The sequence below is a fragment of the Garra rufa genome, chromosome 21 (assembly GCF_049309525.1).
Source record: "Garra rufa chromosome 21, GarRuf1.0, whole genome shotgun sequence".
Classification (NCBI taxonomy): domain Eukaryota; kingdom Metazoa; phylum Chordata; class Actinopteri; order Cypriniformes; family Cyprinidae; genus Garra; species Garra rufa.
In genome coordinates, this window is record NC_133381.1 from 25,329,894 (window position 1) to 25,350,252 (window position 20,359).

A 20,359-nucleotide genomic window follows, 5' to 3' on the forward strand; every position below is an offset into this window, starting at 1 on the left:
GATATAACTAGATGAATAACATCATGCAGTAAACAGTAAAATTGTTTGCACTACAAACCAGTGTGCTCACAATTAAGGTAATTAAAATATGGTAAGACACCAATTAGCAATATCATGCAGCAAAACAAGCTGCATGTGACCAATTTCAGCTTCAGCATCTATCTTAAGGGCAGGATGCTTCAAATACGAGAGCTTTTGATTAGACAAAATTAAGAGAAGCTGAAGTGCAGGGTGATTAAAATCGTTGAGAGAGAAAGAAAAAAAAAAAAAAAAAGTAGATACACTGGAGAAAAAGTATGGTCTTTCCACTCAGAGGAGAAACTGTCCTCGATTACAAATTTTAATAAAAATGAACCTAAGAAAACACTACCAAGCATCCTTAAAGTAATTTTTCTCCCTAAATTCATGTAAAACCCTAAACAAAAGTTCCCAGAGACAGGTAATTAAATGCAAGAGAATATTTAATAAGGAAAAAACACATTTACATTGAAATTCCACTAAATACATTACAAACACTTCACACCAAGACATGAAAATCAGGTCACTGCACAGTCCACAGACTTCTAAAGCAAAAGGAAAAAAACAAAACATGAGTACATATTAATTTCATGATAGACCTTTAATAAATTCATAACCAGTCAACTAACCTCAGTTGATCCAATAGGGATGAAACCAGGCCTTTAATTTTAGAGGTATCCTCCATCTGCTCATCCTTTTGCCTTTTCTCACCATTGTTCTCCAGTTGTGGTCTCTTGTCCCGTTTGTTCAAGCTGGGCCTCTTCTGTTCTTCATAATTGAGAACACTGGATCCATCTGCAGCTTGATTCAGACTCAGTTTAGAGTAGAGGACTGGCTCCGGTAATTTGGCTCCTTTAGCGCCTTCAAAAACCATCTCAGCCTGTCTAAAAACAGAGTCTCCCTCATCCATGAGGCTCTTAGAGAGCTTCTCTGGTGTAGGGCTGATCAGTGGCTGGTCATTTGGAGGAAAGTCAAATTCAGATTCAAGATCTAGTTGAGATTGCACAAGGTCATCCACTTCAGGTTTTTCCTGAATCTTAATCAAGTGGTCAACATCATTGAGGTGCCACATGTCCAACCCATCGTGTACAACATCTTGTGAATCCACAGTGTCTAAATAAGCTTGTGCTTCATCCACAGCAACCGCCTCTTGATTCATCTCAACAGTGTTTTCATCTGGCTTCAGCTTTCTAAAGGGTTCGCCATTGTGAAAGGTGATATCAACAACAGGATTTTCTGGAAAACCGATCCCCATCTGCAGCACTGGGTTAAACTCAAACTCCATGATGTCTGGTAGCCACATTGATAAATCACCTCCCAGGCCCTGGCTGATGACTACCACACCACCTCCAAAGCCACGCTGGACAGGCCAGGGGGAGACGGGTTCAACGTTTTGCGTTGGGCTTCCAGAGAAAGAGGCACCTGCCACAATCCATCTTTTATCAGAGTCGTCTCTGGCTGTAGGGCTGGACTTAGTGCTGTAAACTGATATTTCAAGTGGTGAGGCCTGCGGTGCAGATTGTTGATCTTTGATAATCAGCGGGCCAATGCTTACTACTGCGGTCAGGTCTAGAAAACCATAACAAAGAGGATAAGTACTAATACAGATTATTGTTCCAAGAACAATAAGACCATAATATCATTACTTAACATGTTCACAAATATACAGAAGTTTACATGCACTTTGCAGAATCTATAAAACTATTTTAACCACATAAGGTTCAAATGCTCACAGACGCTTTAGAAGGAAACAATGCATTAGGTGCCAGGTGTGAAAACATTTGAACAAAAAAAGTGTACATTTTGCCATCAAATATAAAAGGTTTTCATGCATAATGCATAGTGTTTCCATCTGAAGCATCAGTGAGCGTTTGAACCTTCTGTAATAGTTGTATAGGAGTCCCTCAGCTGTCCTCAGTGTGAAGAGATTGATCTCAAAATCATACAGTCATTGCTGGAAAGGGTTCAAATACACCAATGCTGAAAAACTTACTCAGTGGGACCTAAAAGATTTAAGAACAGCGATCACATACATTGTGTATATATGGATCATTTAGGTAACAGTATTAAGAATAAAGTATATGTAAACTTCTGAATGGGGTCATTTTTAAATATACAGCCACCATTTTCTCTAGTGGACTGCATTGCAAACATCTTTTTACATAAAATACCTTAATATACTCTTATTTTGGTAAAATAATTTGCAGATTCTGCAAGGTGTATGTAAACTTTTAACTTCAACTGGATATGCTTTTGTTATTTCTACAGTAAAGGAGTACCTTCCTTCCATATAATAATAAAATGGAACTAAAACATCTTAAAAGGAACCCAGGGTCTTAAGACTTGCATGGCTCATAACGTAAAAGTAAAAATCTGTGAAACCCAAAAAACATTGTTTTATACACATTTTGGATTATGGGAGAGGGGGGCACCATTATTTTGATGACTTGAAATGGTTGCACTCAGTGAACTACTGGTTGCCATTTTTACCACAACTTAACTTGGAAAATAAAATACTGATAAGATAACCACAGCTAGGCTACTGAAAGAGCTTAGAGGTGGCAATTAACACAAGTGTAGGCATAAACCAAATGCTGTACCATCGATTGTTCCCCACAAGGAGTCACAACACCCCTGGATATTGAGTGAAATCTGTATGTTCACATCCTGCCAGGATGGCTTCTAGCATTTCTTGTCTCTGCAGTTTATAGACTTTCAGTAGCGGTCTCCTCTTCTTATCATTAGGAAAAGCAGTTAAGACTTACATGACTTCTCTTATTGCCCATCAACTGAAAATTATAACCAAAATCCACATAATGTGGCAGCATATCAGCATTTGAGTGTAACCATTTTTCACTCATTGAAATATTGGCACCCACATAGTCCAAAATATGTATAAAACAATGTGGATTTAAATAATGGAAATCTTTCATGGGTTTTCTACTACATATTAGATTTTAAAAATCAAGGAATACCAATTGTCACTGACCAGACAGTTCCGCACGCTCAATTACATTTCTGCACCTTCTTCCACAACAATCACATACTGAGGTTTGGCCACCCAGGTCAACCCATCTGAAAGCAAAAAAGCATTTTTTTAAAAGCCTGTAAGGACAAAAACCTAACACAAAGTAAATTGTAGAAACACTTACCTGGATTTCAGCTTGTTGTAGTTGCAGAATTTAGTGGTAGAGGTCAGACCCAAATTAGTCAGAAAGACTCTGCAATGAATGTAACTCTAAAGCAAACAGGAGAGCATTACAGATCAACCTACGGCCAGTTGTAAATTGCAATCAGCATAACTGTTAATGAACACTCACCTCAGAAGGCTTTAAACTGGATGTACGAACGATCAAGTTTACGCGGTCACGCTGTTGCAACACAAACTTCACCAAAGACTCTTTGGAGGCCACACATCTGGTAAACATGCAAATGAAAGCCAAATTATTCCACAGTGCAAGTGTAGTCAAAATAATATTTGTCGAGTTATCTACCCTTTGTTAATAATAAGGGCAACTTCAGGTTTGTCAGCATGGTTTGGAGAAGACGACGCATGGCAGGATTGGACATAAAGCTGTTGACCAGGTCCAGGTGAGACAGACACCTGCAGATACAACGGCTCTCCTTTGGGGAAAACATTAGTATCTGCTGGACCACTCCAAGATGCTAAAACAAAATAGACATTAGTCAGCAAGTATTGCACACTAACTAGGTCTAACAGATTCAGAAGTGTTGCACTGACTTACAATTCATGATCCGTAGTGAAAAACTGTTTCTTCTCTCCAGTAGAGCCTGCAAATCATATGGCATTGGGAACGGAACCCCAAATCCATCAAAATTGTGAGGCTGACGAACTTCATTTAGGAAATGTGCAGCAATGGCAGGAACATGCCAGACATCATGTATGACTCCTGGGGAGTATTCTGTAAAGTGCCCATTATAATCATTCTCGCTTGATATAACAGGCAGCACTAGAGACACTACAGTGCAACAAATGACAACGGAAAACATTGCCATTCCTATCCTACAGCTTTGACCTGAGAGAGAACCAGTGCAAAACCATTTACACAGACATTTAACTTGTCTTTCAGACCTTCTTTTAAAACTCAGGCCATGAGGAGGTTAATGCTGCACAGGTTAATGCATTAATGAGAGTCAGGTGATCAAGTCCAGGTGTTCAGGTTTACTTCATCAACTCAGACTACAGAGACTGACTGACACTAATGCATGATTGTTTTCATAAAAATATTTTATTTAATCTTAGTTTAACTGAAAAAAAAAATAATCTAATCCTTATTTTGCTGCTTTTTTTCTTAATTAAATGTCATTATTATTTTTCATTACTAAAATCTATAAAAGTAAAACAATCCAGCGACATCCAGAATTTATGTATGTATAAGTGTTTGAGCCTTGCTTTTAAAATGGGATTTGACATCATATAACAACCAGTGTTCTGACATAACGTAATTAAGAAAATTTCAGATTATTATGTTAAATTTTTCAAAGGTATATTAAAAAATACAAAGTACAGCGGTGGCCAAAATTATTACAACAATAATTTTTCACCAGGTAAAAATGGTTTCAGCCCTAATTCAGTCAGTAAATATCAGTTTACATTTTCAAACATTCATTATGCCATTAATTGTAATAACCCAGTGAGATTTTTGTTTGCTAAAGGACGCTGACAGCAGCCAGTGCTCCACACAGAGATCTGAACTCATCATCATCCAGTCTGTCTGGAATGACAGAAATGAAGAAACAGAACAAACTGAGACTAAATCCAGAAGAACTGTGGCAACGTCCCCAAGATGCTTCAAGAGACCAACCTGCAAAGCAGTACTGTTAAAAGTTTTAGGCACTTACGTAAAAATGCTGTAAAGTGAGGATGCTGTCAGAAATGTCATGTTTTCTTTATCAATTAACTTCTATTATCTAAATTAAATCAGCTTTTGCCCTAGGTGCACTTGCACATAGTTTTTTAGGTAGCTTTGCAAGTAGCAATCTTGAAGCATCTTGGAGACGTTGCCACAGTTCTTTTGGATTCAGTCTGTCTCAGTTTGTTCGGTTTCTTCATGTCATTCCAGACAGACTGGATGATGACGAGATCAGATCTCTGTGTACTCAGACTACTTGTGCAAACAAAAATCTTACTGGATTATCACAATTAATGGCAAAATGAATGTTTGGAAATGTAAATTGATATTTCCTACTGACACACTACAGCAAAAGATAGAAATATCTGACTTAAAACCATTTTTAGCTGGTGAAAATACTACTGTTCTAATAATTTTGGCCACCACTGTGCATCTAAATCTGACATTACTAGATTAGTAAGTAAATAAATAAATCCATGTGGGTTGACTCCTCCTCTTCCTTGTATATAGCGTCACCTGCAGGGCGGTCAGGACAGGTGTGCGAGCGGACAGGGAGTGGCCATGAACGCAGGTGAACGGGAAGAAGGAAGACAGCCTGAGAGGCACGGTAAGAGGAGACGATTCTTGAACATCCTAAACCCTTAATTATGACTTAATCTGAAAGAAGGACTTCAGGATGGTGAATTCAGGTGAGTTGGACTTTATGGACATTAGTAAAGTCGGGGTGGAAGGGAGTAAAGTGTGGGTTTCATGAGTTGGGAGGGTGTGTATATGAACAGGCTCGCGAACGTGGTCTGGGTGTGGTTATGAATATGATGTTTATCGTGACAATACATCACAACATTATTGGTCGCGCTATAAAATCACTCTCAGTCATATAATTGTCTGTCTGAATATAATAGTAATGTGCGGAATTTCAGTGGATGTAATGAAAGTATTTCACAATAAGTAACATAAAGGATTTAAAAACTGAAGACTTCATGGATTTTTAATGTGGATGATGCATAGCTAGATGTCCTTTGTGATGTTTATAATGTGTTTTCGTGAAAATGTCTTTTGTAAAAAGGTTTAGTTCACTCAATCTACTCACCTTCATGTCTTTTCAAACAAGTATGGCTATTGTTATTCTCTGGTGCACAAAATACAATTTGAAGACTATCGAGCATTTAACTGAATGCAGAAACGCCATAAAAGTAGTCTAAACATGTCCACTCGTGGCAGGTCTTATCAAGCCACACATAGTTTGTTTGAGAAACAGGCATTTACCTCATTATTCACTGAAAATCTTGATATTCTATTCGATTCATAGCAAAGTTCAGTTAGCGACCGAACGATTCATTTGATTCGGATCTTTACAATGATTCCGTTTATCTAAATCACACAATCGATCTGAATTTTGCGATTACCAGCGATGCAAATACAGCTCGTTACTTGAAAAGACTAAAATACAAGAATCCGCTTGTCAATACCGCGTGTTATCACAAATCAGTGATAAAATCAAGATCTATATTTTCCTTTAATTCTCGAGTAAACAAACAAGCCATTGGCTCTTGAATATTTAAGGCGGGACTTCTAGTCATATATCAACAATGCGATTGGCTCTTCTAATTGTAAGGCGGTGTCGTTCATGAATTGTCTCTAATGATCCATGTTGATGATGATTGACACATTTGATTGCCATTTGTTTGTCATTTTATGTGAAATCTCGACCATTTTTATTGATTGTACTATAGAAGAAAAAGGTCATACAGGTTTGCAACAGGATGCGGGTTAGAAAATGGTAAATAAACTTTGTGTAGTGCAGTGAGTATTATTTGTGGGGATTTAATCTTATTGCTCTGACTTTTGAACATTTTGAATGAGGATGTTTGCATTTTTCTTATTTTGTCTAAATATCTTTTATTATTATTATTATTTTATTTACAACTGCTCTTTAGAAGCTACAGAAGTATTTACATGTTCCCCAGAAGACAAAATAAGTCAAATTTACCACATTCAAAAAGTTTTCACCCCCCTCAACTTTTACTGCATTGTGTTTCCTTCTGAAGCATCAGTGAGCATTTAAAGTTTAAACCTTTGTAATAGTTGCATATGAGTCCCTCAGTTGTCCTCCGTGTGAAAAGATGGATCTCAAAATCATCCGGTCATTGTTGTAAAGCGTTTAAATACACAATAAATAAACAAAAATGTGGGACCTTAAGGATTTTTCTGAAGAACAGCAGGCAGTTTAACTGTTCAGAACAAACAAGCGACTTATGGACAACTATCACTAAACAAAAAACAAACAAAAAAACACATCTGTGGATAATTCAGGTCAGAATCTATAAACTTTTGAAAGGGGTCATTTTATTAATTCAACTTTTGTTTTCTCTAATGGACTATATGTAAGCATCTTTTATGTGAAATATCTTTTTCAGGTCAGTATTAAATAAAAATATCGTACATTTTGTATGATCCCTCCTATTTTGGTCAAATAATTTACATTTTGCAGATTCTGCAAGTTGTATGTAAATTTTGACCTCAACTGTACTACTAAATCTCTATAATAAATATTTTATTAATTTATTTATTAATCCATTACTAGCTGTACAAATATTTTTTTTTAGCTTTGAATTATTTATAATGTTATGTTTTTATACAATTGTAACAAGTGCGTGGAAGTATCATTCACAAGTCAAGGAAATTCATTGGTAAAAAGTGTGAGAGCGCTGAGGGACATGATGCAAAATAACTAAAGAGTAAAGAAATACTTCAAAAAAAAATTCAGATGGAAAAAGCAGTGTTTTGGAAAGCAGTGAGGGAAAAGACAGTCTCTCATCACCTCATAATAGCTTGCTCTTGAAGTCATGTCTCATGAAAGTGATTGTATGTTGTCTGGATTTCATGTTGCACATATTTCATTGACTCATTACATCATCTTTATCTGATGATCTGGTGTCTGGCCCTTAATCTTCAATGTCCTGCTGTTTCTGTGTTTATTGTTGATATTGTGTGTGTGTGTGTGTGTGTGTGTTTCCTGTAGGTATTTGTTGTGGCAGTCTGAAGGATAATAAGATCCTGATGAAGATGGGGTTGGGACTGGTGCTGGTGGGTCACGTGAACTTCTTGTTGGGGGCACTGGTACACGGAGCTGTGCTCAGACACATAAAGGTGTTCACATGGAACAAAAAACTCGTCTACCCCATCTCCAATGTCATCGCTCTTGTGGCAGGACTTATGGTTTGTCTGTTTTCTAAACTGTAATGTATTTCTTAATGCATTAGTGATCATGATTAAGTGACGTGGTGTTTGAGGCATTAAAAAATTCCTGAGTGAATAAGCGGGTGTGTTAGTTAGAGTCCACACTGTAATTTATACATCTGACCATGTTATAACCTGCAGGCAATTATTGGTGGAATCTCAGCTATTGTTCTTTCAAAGAACAAGAAAAACCAGCTGCTGGTGAGTCGACACAAGCACACAGTACTGTTTGTTTTGCTATGTATGTGCTGCCGCTGCAAAAATTGCACTTCTATAGAGTATTCATGTGTTATTAATTTCTGAATGCGTTTTATCCTTGTTGCAGAGTTGGTTTCTACTATTTGTGTGCGTCTTGGCTATTCTCTTGGGTGCCGCCTCTGCAGTGGGAATCACTTGGGCCACAGTGAGGGCCATAATGTGGGAAGGCCACACTCTGTTTGCCCACTGTGACCTGCCTGCCAACATGACCTACTACAGCATCACTAATGAATGCCCCTTCGACCCCACACGCATCTATGTAAGTCAGTGAATCTCTGTTCTGAAGGATCTTCGTGTAATCCAATGCGAATGAATGATATGAGCCTCATAAATGCCTTTTTAGAGTTATTTTGCCATTGAGGTGTCACCAAAAAGGTAGAAAATGTATTTCTCTCTGCAGGGTACTACATTAATCCTATGGTTTCCATTGATTCTGATGTCAGTGGTGGAGGTTGTGTTCTCCTGTCGTTGTTTCTTGGCATGCACTTCTTTCCTCCGGTTGCGCTGCCCATGGAGGAGAAATGTCAGGGTAAATTGAACTGCATGCAATGACTATGTACTTTTTTTTTTTTTTTAAGGCTATACAGTCGAAGACAAAAATTTACATACACCTTGCAGAAACTGCAAAATGTTAATTATTTTACCAAAATAAGAGGTAAAAGTGTTATTTTTTTTATTTAGTACTGACCTGAATAAGATATTTCACATAAAAGACGTTTATACATAGTCCAAAAGAGGAAAAATACTTAAATTTATAAAAATTATTATTATTATATTATTCTTAATACTGTGTTGTTACCTGAATGATCCACAGCAGTTTTTTTTTTTTTTTTTTTTGTTTAGTGATAGTTGTTCATGAGTACCTTGTTTGTCCTGAACAGTTAAACTGCCCGTTGATCTTCAGAAAAATCCTTCAGGTCCCACAAAATCTTTGTCTTTTCAGCTTTTTTGTGTATTTAAACTCTTTCCAACAATGACTGTATGATTTTAAGATCTATCTTTTCACACTGAGGACAACTGAGGGACTCGGCTATATGCAGCTATTACAGAAGATTTAAATGCTCACTGATGCATCAGAAGGAAAAACATGCATTGTGAACCTTTAAATTCAAAAAGAAAACCAGTTAAATGTAACTTATTTTGTCTTCTGGGAAATATCTATGAATCTTCTGTAGCTTCGGAACACTGCAGCACTATATAAAATATATATATTTAGGCAAAATAAGAAAAATGTACACATCTTCATTCTGTTCAAAAGTTTACACCCCTGGCTCTTAATGCATTGTTTTTTCTTCTAAAGCATCAGTGAGCATTTGAACTTCTGTAATAGGTGCATATGAGTACCTCAGTGTGAAAAGATGGATCAATTTTGGAAAGGGTTCAAATACACAAAAATGCTGAAAAACCAAAGAATTTCTGGGACCTGAAGAATTTTTCTGATGAACAGTGGACAGTTTAACCGTTTAAGACTAACAAAGGACTCATAAACAACTATCACTAAACAAAAAAACAAAGCTGTGGATCCTTCAGGTAACAGTATTAAGAATCAAGTGTATGTAAACTTTTCAATTATTCAATATAATTAATAATTCAGTTATTATTTTCTCTTCTTGATTATATGTAAACGTCTTTTATGTGTAATGTCTTATTCAAGTCGGTACTAAATAAAAAAAAAAAACACTCATTTTGTATAATCCCTCTTATTTTGGTAAAATAATTAACATTTTGACCTCAACTGTAAATATAGCATTAAAAACTGATTTTCATTCGAGTCAACTGACAGGTTCATTCAGATGCAAATGGAATCATTTTAGGTTCCAGGTTATGTTTTGAGGGCAGTTTTGCATGCCAGCTCCACATTAAATCTGATAAACCTATTATGTTTCCTAAATGCAATGTAAATGTTTGGGTTCAGGTGCGAGTCCAGCTGCCAGATGAAACGGAAATGCCACCAGGAGACGATCCAGATGAGGAGGAGCCAACAGAACAGAACGAACTACTTGACAAAGATGCGATTGCTGTGGAGACAAGTGAATGGCTATAATTCGTAACTGTACATTATATGAACAATAGATGCTTTTCTGAATTTGCTGTATGACAGTGGAGCAAGAAATACCAAGTGCCAATGCACAAAAAACATAAAAGTGTGCTGGCCACTAAAGTGGCTAGCAGCTAAAAAAAGATGGTGCTCTGACATCTTTGCCTTAGTTCGGCACTAATGATGTGTTTATTCGTCAGTCTTAAAGGGATAGTTCACCAAAAATGGAAATCGTGTCATTAATTACAAACCCTATTGTCATTCCAAACCTGTAAGGTTCATCTTCAGAATATAAATTAAGATATTTCTTACAGCCAGGGTCCAGAAAGGTACAAAGAGGACTCTTGCTATCCACAAAGGGTCATAAAGGTCTCAGATTTTATTAAAAAATTGCTTTCTGAAGTTGAGCAAAGGTCTTACAGATTAAGGTGAGTAATTAATGACAGAATTCTCATTTTTGGGTGAACTATCACTTTAAAGGGTCAGACTGTGTTACCAAGGCAAATACTATTGGTTTCACCCTGTAAAGTGCAAAATGTTTCATACGTTAATATCATGGATGTGTATGATGTGCTTGTTTTATGTTTGTTACATATTTTCTACACTGATGGGATTCCTTGTTACAGAACGTTTACGTAAAATATTTTTCTATTTAAAAGTTTCTGAAATTGCTCCTAATTGGAATGACGGGTCAAATATATATGTCTAATTATGTTGTCTGTTGCCCTCTTTTCTACTCATTTTATTCCTCACATGTGCTTAGACACTGTCCATAAATTTTTTGTAAAAAGTTTCAAAATCATTTTTAAGTTACATTGACTTCTAATAAGACAAGCAACTGTAAGGTTTCTTTGTTTGTTTAGTTTTTTTATGAATATCAGTCTCGTTATTGTGTTTTACAATGTGTGAAAACCCAAAGTTGTAGATATTTAGTGGATTTGATCACAGTGAATTTAAAAGCGAGCTGTCAAAACAGATAAAATGAGACAGAATGCGGCCCATTTATCTCTTGGACTGTTTTACTGAATCGATATTTCTTGATGCGGTTATATATGCTTATATAAAAAAATAGACAAGACTGAGAGCAGAATGCAGAAATATTAAAAGCTCAAAGGGAGAACACAGTGAAAAGCAGTGCGTTCACTCATTCATTGAGATCACAACTGTAGCCAAAGTTTTTTCTGTTGGGTTTGCCATTTAAAGGTTGTATCAGCGATTTCTAGCCTGAAACATAAAGCGTCAAATTCAGCTGACCTTTCATCACGATCCGCTCGCTGCCTGCCCCATAAATTGTCTGTGAAAAAACTGCGTCTCTCTGGTCAGCCTAGGGTCCGAGATATGCCAAAAAAACAATCGGCACTACCAACCTTTCCACACATAAACAAACAGTGTTCCAACCAATCAGCGTCAGGGGTTTGGTGTTGTGGACTTTCCTACTGGTGCTGGGATGTGAGGGAGGCGGAGCGAAAGTCCACAACACCAACCCCCTGACGCTGATTGGTTGGAACACTGTTTGTTTATGTGTGGAAAGGTTGGTAGTGCCGATTGTTTTTTTGGCATATCTCGGACCCTAGGCTGACCAGAGAGACGCGTTTTTTTCACAGACAATTTATGGGGCAGGCAGCGAGCGGATCGTGAAGAAAGGTCAGCTGAAATTGACACTTTATGTTTTAGGCTAGAAATCGCTGATACAACCTTTAAAAAAAATGTAAAAAAAAAAAATCCACCTGCTAAAAAACTATACATGCATTATAGATCCTGTGGACAAAACTAAGGCAAAAACTATATTTAAACTGTTAACATTTTGGTTTTAAGGTATAAAATCTCAGTTTTTTCTTTTAACTAAAGATGACTTTAAATGTATTTTGAAATATTTTTCAATACAAGTCTTTAATGTGATCCCGTGGACTGTCAGTTTACTAAGAACTTTTTTTTAGCAGGGCTGCTCCTGGTACTGTCTCTCTGTGGCAGTGAAAAAGTCCTCTAGAACACTGCGCAGATACTCAAATGTGGGTCGGTTGTCTGGGCTCTCTGTCCAGCAGTGTTTCATGATAGTATATAGGTCCTCGGGACAGTTATCGGGACAAGGCATCCGATAGCCTCTCTCAAGGTTTGCAATAACCTCTGGGTTTGTCATTCCTGAAAGATCAAGCGGAAAAGTGTGTAAAAAAAAAGATTCCATAATGCATTTCTCATTAATGTTCAAACGGGAAGTACATGGAGCTTGTTTGTTACCTGGATATGGGATTCTTCCATAGGTAACAATCTCTGTCAGCAGTACTCCAAATGACCAGACGTCCGATTTGATCGAAAAGGTGCCGTAGTTTATGGCTTCAGGTGCCGTCCATTTGATAGGAAACTTTGCACCTGTGTGATTTAAGGGGTCTTTTTAGATCTCTGGTGTTGCAGCCAAACCTTCTTGCATATATTTTCTCTAATGATATAACCCTAAGGTGATTGACAGGACAGAGATGCTACTTTACCTTCTCTGGCAGTGTATTCGTTGTTTTCAATGAGACGAGCGAGGCCGAAATCAGCAATCTTGCAGATGAGCTCGTCAGACACCAAAATGTTGGCAGCTCTCAGGTCTCTGTGGATGTAATTCTTCTGCTCTATGTAAGCCATTCCATCTGCGACCTGCAGGGGGCAGTGCAGTGTTAATAATAAAGCTGTGTGTGCGATGGCTGTGTTCAGTATAGTATACTGACTATTATTTCTGCAGTATATCATATGTACACTACCAGTCAAAAGTTTTTGAACAGTAGGATTTTTAATGTTTTTAAGGAAGTCTCTTCTGCTCACCAAGCCTGCATTTATTTGATCCAAATTACAGCAAAACAGTAACATTTTGAAATATTTTTACTATTTAAAATATTTATATATAGTTCAAAATGTAATTTATTCCTGTGATTTCAAAGCTGAATTTTCAACATCATTAAACTAGTATTCAGTGTCACATGGTCCTTCAGAAATCATTAAGGAAGTCTCTTCTGCTCACCAAGCCTGCATTTATTTGATCCAAAGTACAGCAAAACAGTACCATTTTGAAATATTTTTACTATTTAAAATATTTATATAAATATAGTTCAAAATGTAATTTATTCCTGTGATTTCAAAGCTGAATTTTCAACATCATTACACTAGTATTCAGTGTCACATGGTCCTTCAGAAATCATTCTAATGTGCTGATTTGCTGTTCAAGAAATATTTATTAAAATAAATTCTATTTCAGATAAATGCTGTTTTTCTGAACTTTGTATTCATCAAAGAAACCTCAAAGATGTAACCTTCTATTTCCAGTGTAAAAAATTAACTTTGTGTAATATTTGCACGAATCTCTTGCGTTACTTATTTTTATGAAACTTTCAAATTACTGTAAAAAGTTCTTTATGGTCACCAAGGCTGTTTGTTTGAGCAAAAATACAATAAAATCAGTAATAATTTAAAATGTCATTTTTTTATTTTAATATTAATATTTTTAAATGTCATTTATTCCTGTGATGGCAAAGCTCAAGTCTTTGATGAATAGAAAGTTGAAATGAAAAGTGTTTATTTGTCACCCACAAAAGTCATAGAGATTTATACAATTTATAAGCTTTCCACTGATGTGTGGTTTCTTAGGATAGGACAATATTTGGAGAGATACAACTATTTCAAAATCTGGAATCTAAAGGTGCAAAAAAATCTAAATATTGGGAAAATCATCTTTCAAAATTCTTAGCAATGCATATTACAAAACAAAAATTAAGTTTTGATATATTTACAGTAGAAAATGTACAAAATATCATCATGGAACTTGATTTTTACTTAATATCCTAATGATTTTTAGCATAAAATCGATCATTTTGACCCATACAATGTATTTTTGGCATATTTGGCTATTTTTGGCTAGGGTCACATTTGAAATAGAAATCTTTTCTAACATTACAAATATCTTTACTTTCACTTTTAAATTGATGCAACATGATGAAATCATGTGACAACAATGTTGCATACTATTTTTGAACAAATGTTCCACAGTTGTTTCACATACTAATTCTACAAAATGGTACGCAGTAGGCTTGCATTTCATTCCGAACATAACCCAGGTTACACACACAGACAGAGGTCAGTTCCTGAGACAGGGAGGTACTTGCTGTAACTTCCCTTGATTTGACTTTTAACCCCCGCTGCTTCACTCCACCCAGCGCAAACCACAGGTTTCATACACCGAAGGCTGGTTTGTTAAACTTCCTGATACCTGATGCATCATCTTTCTTATTTTCCTCATATTCAAGCTAGCGGCAGTTTCAGCTGATCTCAGAACAGCAAAGTAGTTCTCAGAAGTCTGCTATTTCCGAATCCACACCACAGTCAGTGTGATAGTGAAGCACGATGTTCTTTCAAAAACAGTGTTCAAAACTTTTTCACATGAAATTAGACTGTGAAAACTGTGATTGTGGGCAGATACTATTATAGCATTTCTGTATGTGTGCATGCAGATGTGTTATTACGGGTGATGCATGATGCAAGTTCGATTTGTCACTTTTTATAGAGGATGTTGCACTATGACACCGTGCACATGTTTGCTCAAGGAAGTAGTTCAAAAATGTGTCGGTTTGATGTGAACATGCCTGACAGTTTAGACTCAGAGCTGACAGGTTAGCACTCTCGCCTCTAACTTGCTTTATTTCTGACAATATTGTCAGCTTGATTGTACAGATTAGTATTTGAACTTTTCTAAGCTGGACGATGACATAAACTGAATCAATAATGAGCTAAATTTAACTGAAAATTTTATGTTTACTGTTGTCATTGACACACTATTTTGCTGTTTAATACTGTAAAGCTGCTTTGACACACTACATAAATAAAGGTGACTTGACTTGATATAAATGTGCAGACATACATCTTATTTGTCTGTGTGTTGATAAGAGGCAACAAGGTGCATGTATTAATTTCCACTCACTTTATAAAGAAAGAATAGGTGAAAGAGATCACACAGCTTCTAGGCTGATCCCTAAAGCAAAAACTCTTTTTAATGCCGCCTCTTATCTTTTCTCTGCCAACATTTCATTGAATATGTTGTTGAAAAATGATACTTTTATTTTTTCACTAAAAAGAACACCTATCACATGATCTCTGTGACCCTCTGACCTGCATCCCTCTAGCAACACTACTCAATAACATCGGTTTTCTCATCTTCACAATCCAATTATTTTCACACTGAGCGAATGAGCCAAAACCATCTGATTTTTAACCTGATCAGCCAATTCAATTTAGAAAACGCAGACCTGAATCAAAACAAAAACTGTTTGCGATTAGTTAATGGAAATATATCAGATTTTACACTACCGTTCCAGCAGGAGCTGTTCCCACAATAATGAGATGTTCTCAATGAAGCAAGTAGTGTCATTAATTAGGTCAAGAATTTCTGTGACCTAAATCAGACCTTTGTATTGTCCTTACAAACTTTGTGTCAAATATTTGCTAGCAAACAAACAAAGACCTGTATGTTTGATCAGTAAGAAACAGAGCATAGTCTTTGCATCTGATTCTGATTAATAAAAATACTGCATTATGAAATATGAAAGGATTCACTTCCAGAATGAAAAAAAATGATAATTTACTCAACCTCTATGTAATCCAAGATGTTCATGTCTTTCTTTCTTCAGTCAAAAAAATTAAGGTTTTTGAGGAAAGAATTCCAGGATTTTTCTCCATATAGTGGACTTCAATTGGGATCAGCAATTGAAGGTCCAAATTGCAGTTTTAATGTAGCTTCAAAGGGCTCTATACAGTCCCAGCCAAGGAACAAGGGTCTTATCTAACAAAACGATCAGTCATTTTTTAAAACAATTAAAAATGCATACACTTTTACCCAGTGATGGAATAACATTCTAAATAAATGCTGTTATTAACAGCATTACTTTTTTCAGTAACGAGCAATCAAATGAATCACAGTTTCCTCCGTTACAACACTTTTACCATTATTGACAATAAAATGCGGCCTGGAAACCTGAACAGCTGCGCATCGCATCTTTTTTGGAGGTAAATTCTGGCTTATTACTCTCAGTGCATCTTCCACCAGAAAAGAAAAGGGCTTTTACCTACATGTCTGGGCATCTCACGTGGATGTTAAAAATTGAAAAGCGGAGCCACTGAACGTGATTACAGCAGAAATAATGAGTTTAGACCAGAAAATCTGGAGCTCACGCTGGTATCATATGAATTACTTTATCAGAGAATTTTTGTTTTAGAAGTGACTTCATTTAAAAGTAGACCTTTTTTAAGCTTTCAAGCTTTCTATACACGTTTCTCATGTCTGTGAGGCAAGTATTCACTGAGATTCTGGTTGCTTTATTTACGTGTCTGTAAAGAGAGGTCACAGAGACTGAGACGGCAGAGAGGACACCATTTATTTTCTTTATTTTACAAAAGCTCACGTTGTTATTATGACTATACACAAATAAAAGTAGACTTAGCAGTTTCTAAAGATACCTAATTCTTATCTGTACGATACAAAAAAGACAATGTATTTTTAGTTCTTTTTGCAGCCATGAAGAAAATAACTAAAACTTCAACTTAACCAGAGGGTTAACAGTGTTTCATATCTGCGGGGTTAAATCGACCCCAATAGCATGCTATTTAGCCCCTTGAAGGTGTCTCTCACATTGTCCCACTATAGCATTAAAATAGTGTAGATTAGTGTACAATCTTTGAATCATTTACCATATTTAATTTTGTGGGGATCTAAGTTATTTGACATATTTGAACTTTTTTTTAAGTAACACAATAGTTACTTTTCTTGGTAATTAGTTACTTATAGAATGTTGTAACTCAGTTACTATTTGTGAGAAGTAACTAGTAACTTGTTAGTTTTTTAAAGTAACATGCCCAACACTGTTTTTAACCACAAATGCTCATCTTGCACTAGCTCTGTGATGCGCGTGTGCAACTTCACACATTATGCAATCACGTTGGAAAGGTCACATGTGGTTAGTTCTTTGTCTGTGTACTCTGGTTCAAAAATTTAGGGTAGGGCGAAAAACCATCTTATTTTCTCCTCCAACTTCAAAATCGTCCGACATCATTGTTTTATCTTTTTTGTAGGCCGTTTGACTTTCTTTGCACGTTTGCTTTGTAAACACTTAGTCGATACTTCCACCTACGTCATGCGTGACCTTTCCAACGTGACCAGGTAATGCATGAAGTCGAGCTAGTACAAGATGAGCATTTGTGGTTAAAAAGTATAGAAACGTGAGTTTTTTTAGAAAATGACTAATTGTTTCACTAGATAGGACCCTTATTCCTTGGCTGGGATTGTGTAGAGCCTATTGAAACTGCATTGAACCTGCAATTTGGATCTTCAACCCATTGGTTCCCACTGAAGTCCACTAAATATGGAAAAAAAATCCTGGAATTTTTTTCTCAAAAACCTTCATTTCTTTTTGACTGAAGATAGAAGTAAAATTTAAGTAAATTTTATTACAATTTTACGATATCTTAAAATGTAAATTATTCCTGTGAGTCTTCAGTGTCACATGATCCTTCAGAAATCATTCTAATATGCTGATTTGGTGCTTAAAAATGTATTTATATTACATGTTCGTCTAGTCAGTTGGTAGTTTGGCTTGGGTAGCAGTACAGTTGTTGTTGTATTAAGGTGTCTAGACTCGTTCCAGCACACAGTCATGCTCATTGTTAACCGTGAGATTAGGAAGCCGAGCAGCAGCTGAGTAATGCTGTCGTCATAAGCTTAGAGACAGTGGTCCAACAGAGGAATGAGTGATAAACAGTATATACAAGGGTCTGTAAAGTAGACTTGAGCTTGTAACACGTACAAATGTGGGTAATTTTGTTTCCTGCACAAATGTCAGACCCCTGATTTTTTGAGTGAAAAACTGATCTAAAAAAATATATATGTATGTAATATGGTCAGGTGCAGCCTACCTGGGCAGCCATATCGATCAGCGTTGGGATGGGTATAGCACATCCTTCTGGAGTCTTCAAAAAATCCACCAGGCTGCCTAAAATTAGAGTCAACATGATATTTTAACATACATATGTTTTATATACAACAAAACAAGCTAGTATTTTGTAACTATGCACTGTAAAATGTTGAATATAAGTCAAAGAAAAACTAGTGAAACTAGCCAGGGCATTTTCAGCCCCCAGCATGCATTGCCTTGACTGAATGTAAAGATTAAATAGAAAAATATAGCTTTGATTTTTTTGAAACTTTATTTATAGTTTGTAAGTCTTCTGCCTTTTCTTCAGCAGCCTTTTTTAAACATTCTTCAACCACAACTGAATGTTACCGGAAGTGCGCCCTCTCCATCAGTCATTTTAGTTCAAAGGCAAAAGGAAACAGCAGACAGACGAATGCCGTTGTTTTGGTGCTTAAAACATTCTGTATGTTCTTCTCAGAGTTTACAAGAAGCGCAAATAACAGCACTTAGATTAGATCCAAGAACTAGAACATAACAACTGCAGGAAATTAGCGCAGCCAGTTTGGATTAGTCACCGAGACGTTTGGTGTTAAAGGCCAAAGTTGTTGCTTTTGAGACGAGCTGTGTTGGAAAAAAGAAGAACTGACTGACCCTGAAGGAAATTCCCACAAAGGTGCAGCGGAAAATGCCCTGCTAGGAATTCAAGCAACTAGTGCGGTATCAGGCATAAGCACTCCTTTCATCTCAGGTCGCATTAGGGTGTAAAATTCAAGGTCGTGGTTAAGTTTAGATGAAGTTCCCATGTTTTGAATCAATTTGTTATTGTCTCCATTGTTAAAGTGACAGAGGGATGGAAAAAGGCCACACTGACCTCTTCTTTAAAACATCAACAGACAACAATTGTGTTTTAAAACACATCACATGGATCCTAAACAAAGAATTGGGAGATTTAAAGGCTCAGCGTAATATTCCATCAGCTTACTTTAAGAGGGAACACAATGCGGGGCCATTCACAAGCCGCGCCACCAGCGCACTGACGTTGTAATAACGTGATTGTTCCTCTTAGAGTCTTTTGTTACCGTCGGCATCAATATGACATTCTGGAGGCCCAACAATCCTCTAAGGCGCAATGAGAACGACAAACCACACAAACAATCCATACTGGGTTACACACTGAGCAACGTACAAGGAATACGTCTGCAATGACGACCTGAGGTGCCATTGTTGCGTCAGAAAGAGAAAAGATAGGGTGTGGAGGTCTTTTTTGTGAGCACCTGTGACCATGGTGACCATTTATGAGTCTCTGAGTTTCTGGGTGGCTGGGTTTAAATTTGAAAGCATTCCCGATACTATACTATGGAACCTACACTCTTTAAACTACACTGTGTTTCCTCTTTTCTTTCTTCCTCTGTCCCTCAGCTTTTTGCCTTTCTCAGTGTGATGGAATTTAGGGCTGTCATTAATTCATCGATTCAGTTTGAGCAGAATACTGGAAGTGGTGCATTGCTAGACAGTTTTCTAAGACTGCATATTATATAATTCCCATTTAAAAATTATAATAAAGCATAGTACTGTTTTGAATTCACAAAGGCTGTGATTTAATTAAATAAATATGTGTTTATTTATATGCGTGTAGGTTACGGGCTTCCACACAACAACTCCACACAAACAGTTACCATTTACATGTGTGGCACGTGTCAAACACCATCTCTGTATTAGCCTTTTTCACACTTCCGTGTTTCTGGCTTCCGGATTGGCGCTCGCAGGGGAAAAGTTTTTCCGGTGACAGCAGTGGCCGTACTTAACACACGTAAATTTGGGAATTTAAGTCTATTTTTACAAAATAGATACTATGATACTATGATATATACCGGGGTTTTACTCTAAAAATAGCACACATTTTTTCTAAAATTTTGTGTCAGCTTCTGGTCATCACATAGACTCTGTTTATTTAATTATGAATGTTAGCACTTATAATACAGTACAGTTTTGAGTTTTGC

The 20,359-nt window shown here is 36.6% G+C and overlaps 3 protein-coding genes across 3 annotated transcripts in view; 1 reads left to right on the forward strand and 2 right to left on the reverse strand.

Annotated features, from left to right (window-relative positions):
* Nucleotides 1–628: 628 nt before the first annotated feature.
* zpcx (zona pellucida protein C) lies at nucleotides 629–4,035 on the reverse strand. The gene is made up of 6 exons (XM_073826575.1): nucleotides 3,765–4,035; nucleotides 3,513–3,684; nucleotides 3,339–3,435; nucleotides 3,171–3,256; nucleotides 3,013–3,093; nucleotides 629–1,616 (listed from the first exon to the last, which is right to left on the reverse strand). The coding sequence occupies exons 1-6, from the start codon at nucleotides 4,033–4,035 to the stop codon at nucleotides 629–631; spliced, it is 1,695 nt and encodes a 564-aa protein (XP_073682676.1).
* A 1,409-nt stretch (nucleotides 4,036–5,444) lies between these two features.
* On the forward strand, nucleotides 5,445–11,140 carry tmem54a (transmembrane protein 54a). The gene is made up of 6 exons (XM_073826853.1): nucleotides 5,445–5,581; nucleotides 7,915–8,111; nucleotides 8,274–8,333; nucleotides 8,458–8,649; nucleotides 8,791–8,919; nucleotides 10,306–11,140. The coding sequence occupies exons 1-6, from the start codon at nucleotides 5,569–5,571 to the stop codon at nucleotides 10,432–10,434; spliced, it is 720 nt and encodes a 239-aa protein (XP_073682954.1). The 5' UTR covers nucleotides 5,445–5,568; the 3' UTR covers nucleotides 10,435–11,140.
* A 913-nt stretch (nucleotides 11,141–12,053) lies between these two features.
* lck (LCK proto-oncogene, Src family tyrosine kinase) overlaps nucleotides 12,054–20,359 on the reverse strand; it is a 31,823-nt gene continuing 23,517 nt past the window's right edge. Inside the window, exons 10-13 of the mRNA XM_073826412.1 lie at nucleotides 18,361–18,437; nucleotides 12,912–13,065; nucleotides 12,664–12,795; nucleotides 12,054–12,567 (exon numbers count right to left, since the gene is read on the reverse strand). Of these exons, the coding sequence (XP_073682513.1) occupies nucleotides 12,362–12,567; nucleotides 12,664–12,795; nucleotides 12,912–13,065; nucleotides 18,361–18,437 (569 nt within the window). The 3' untranslated portion in view covers nucleotides 12,054–12,361. The remainder of the gene's footprint in view (nucleotides 12,568–12,663; nucleotides 12,796–12,911; nucleotides 13,066–18,360; nucleotides 18,438–20,359) is intronic.

Excerpts from the sequence above, each read along its gene's own strand:
- tmem54a (XM_073826853.1), top strand. Across the intron at positions 8,334-8,457 it reads ACAAGAAAAACCAGCTGCTG|AGTTGGTTTCTACTATTTGT; the intron begins GTGAGTCGACAC and ends TCCTTGTTGCAG. Across the intron at positions 8,650-8,790 it reads TCGACCCCACACGCATCTAT|GGTACTACATTAATCCTATG; the intron begins GTAAGTCAGTGA and ends TTCTCTCTGCAG.
- zpcx (XM_073826575.1), bottom strand. The coding sequence starts at position 4,035 with ATGGCAATGTTTTCCGTTGTCATTTGTTGCACTGTAGTGTCTCTAGTG. Across the intron at positions 3,257-3,338 it reads CCAGTTTAAAGCCTTCTGAG|AGTTACATTCATTGCAGAGT; the intron begins GTGAGTGTTCAT and ends TGTTTGCTTTAG. Across the intron at positions 1,617-3,012 it reads GTAATTGAGCGTGCGGAACT|TACTTATCCTCTTTGTTATG; the intron begins GTCTGGTCAGTG and ends AATCTGTATTAG.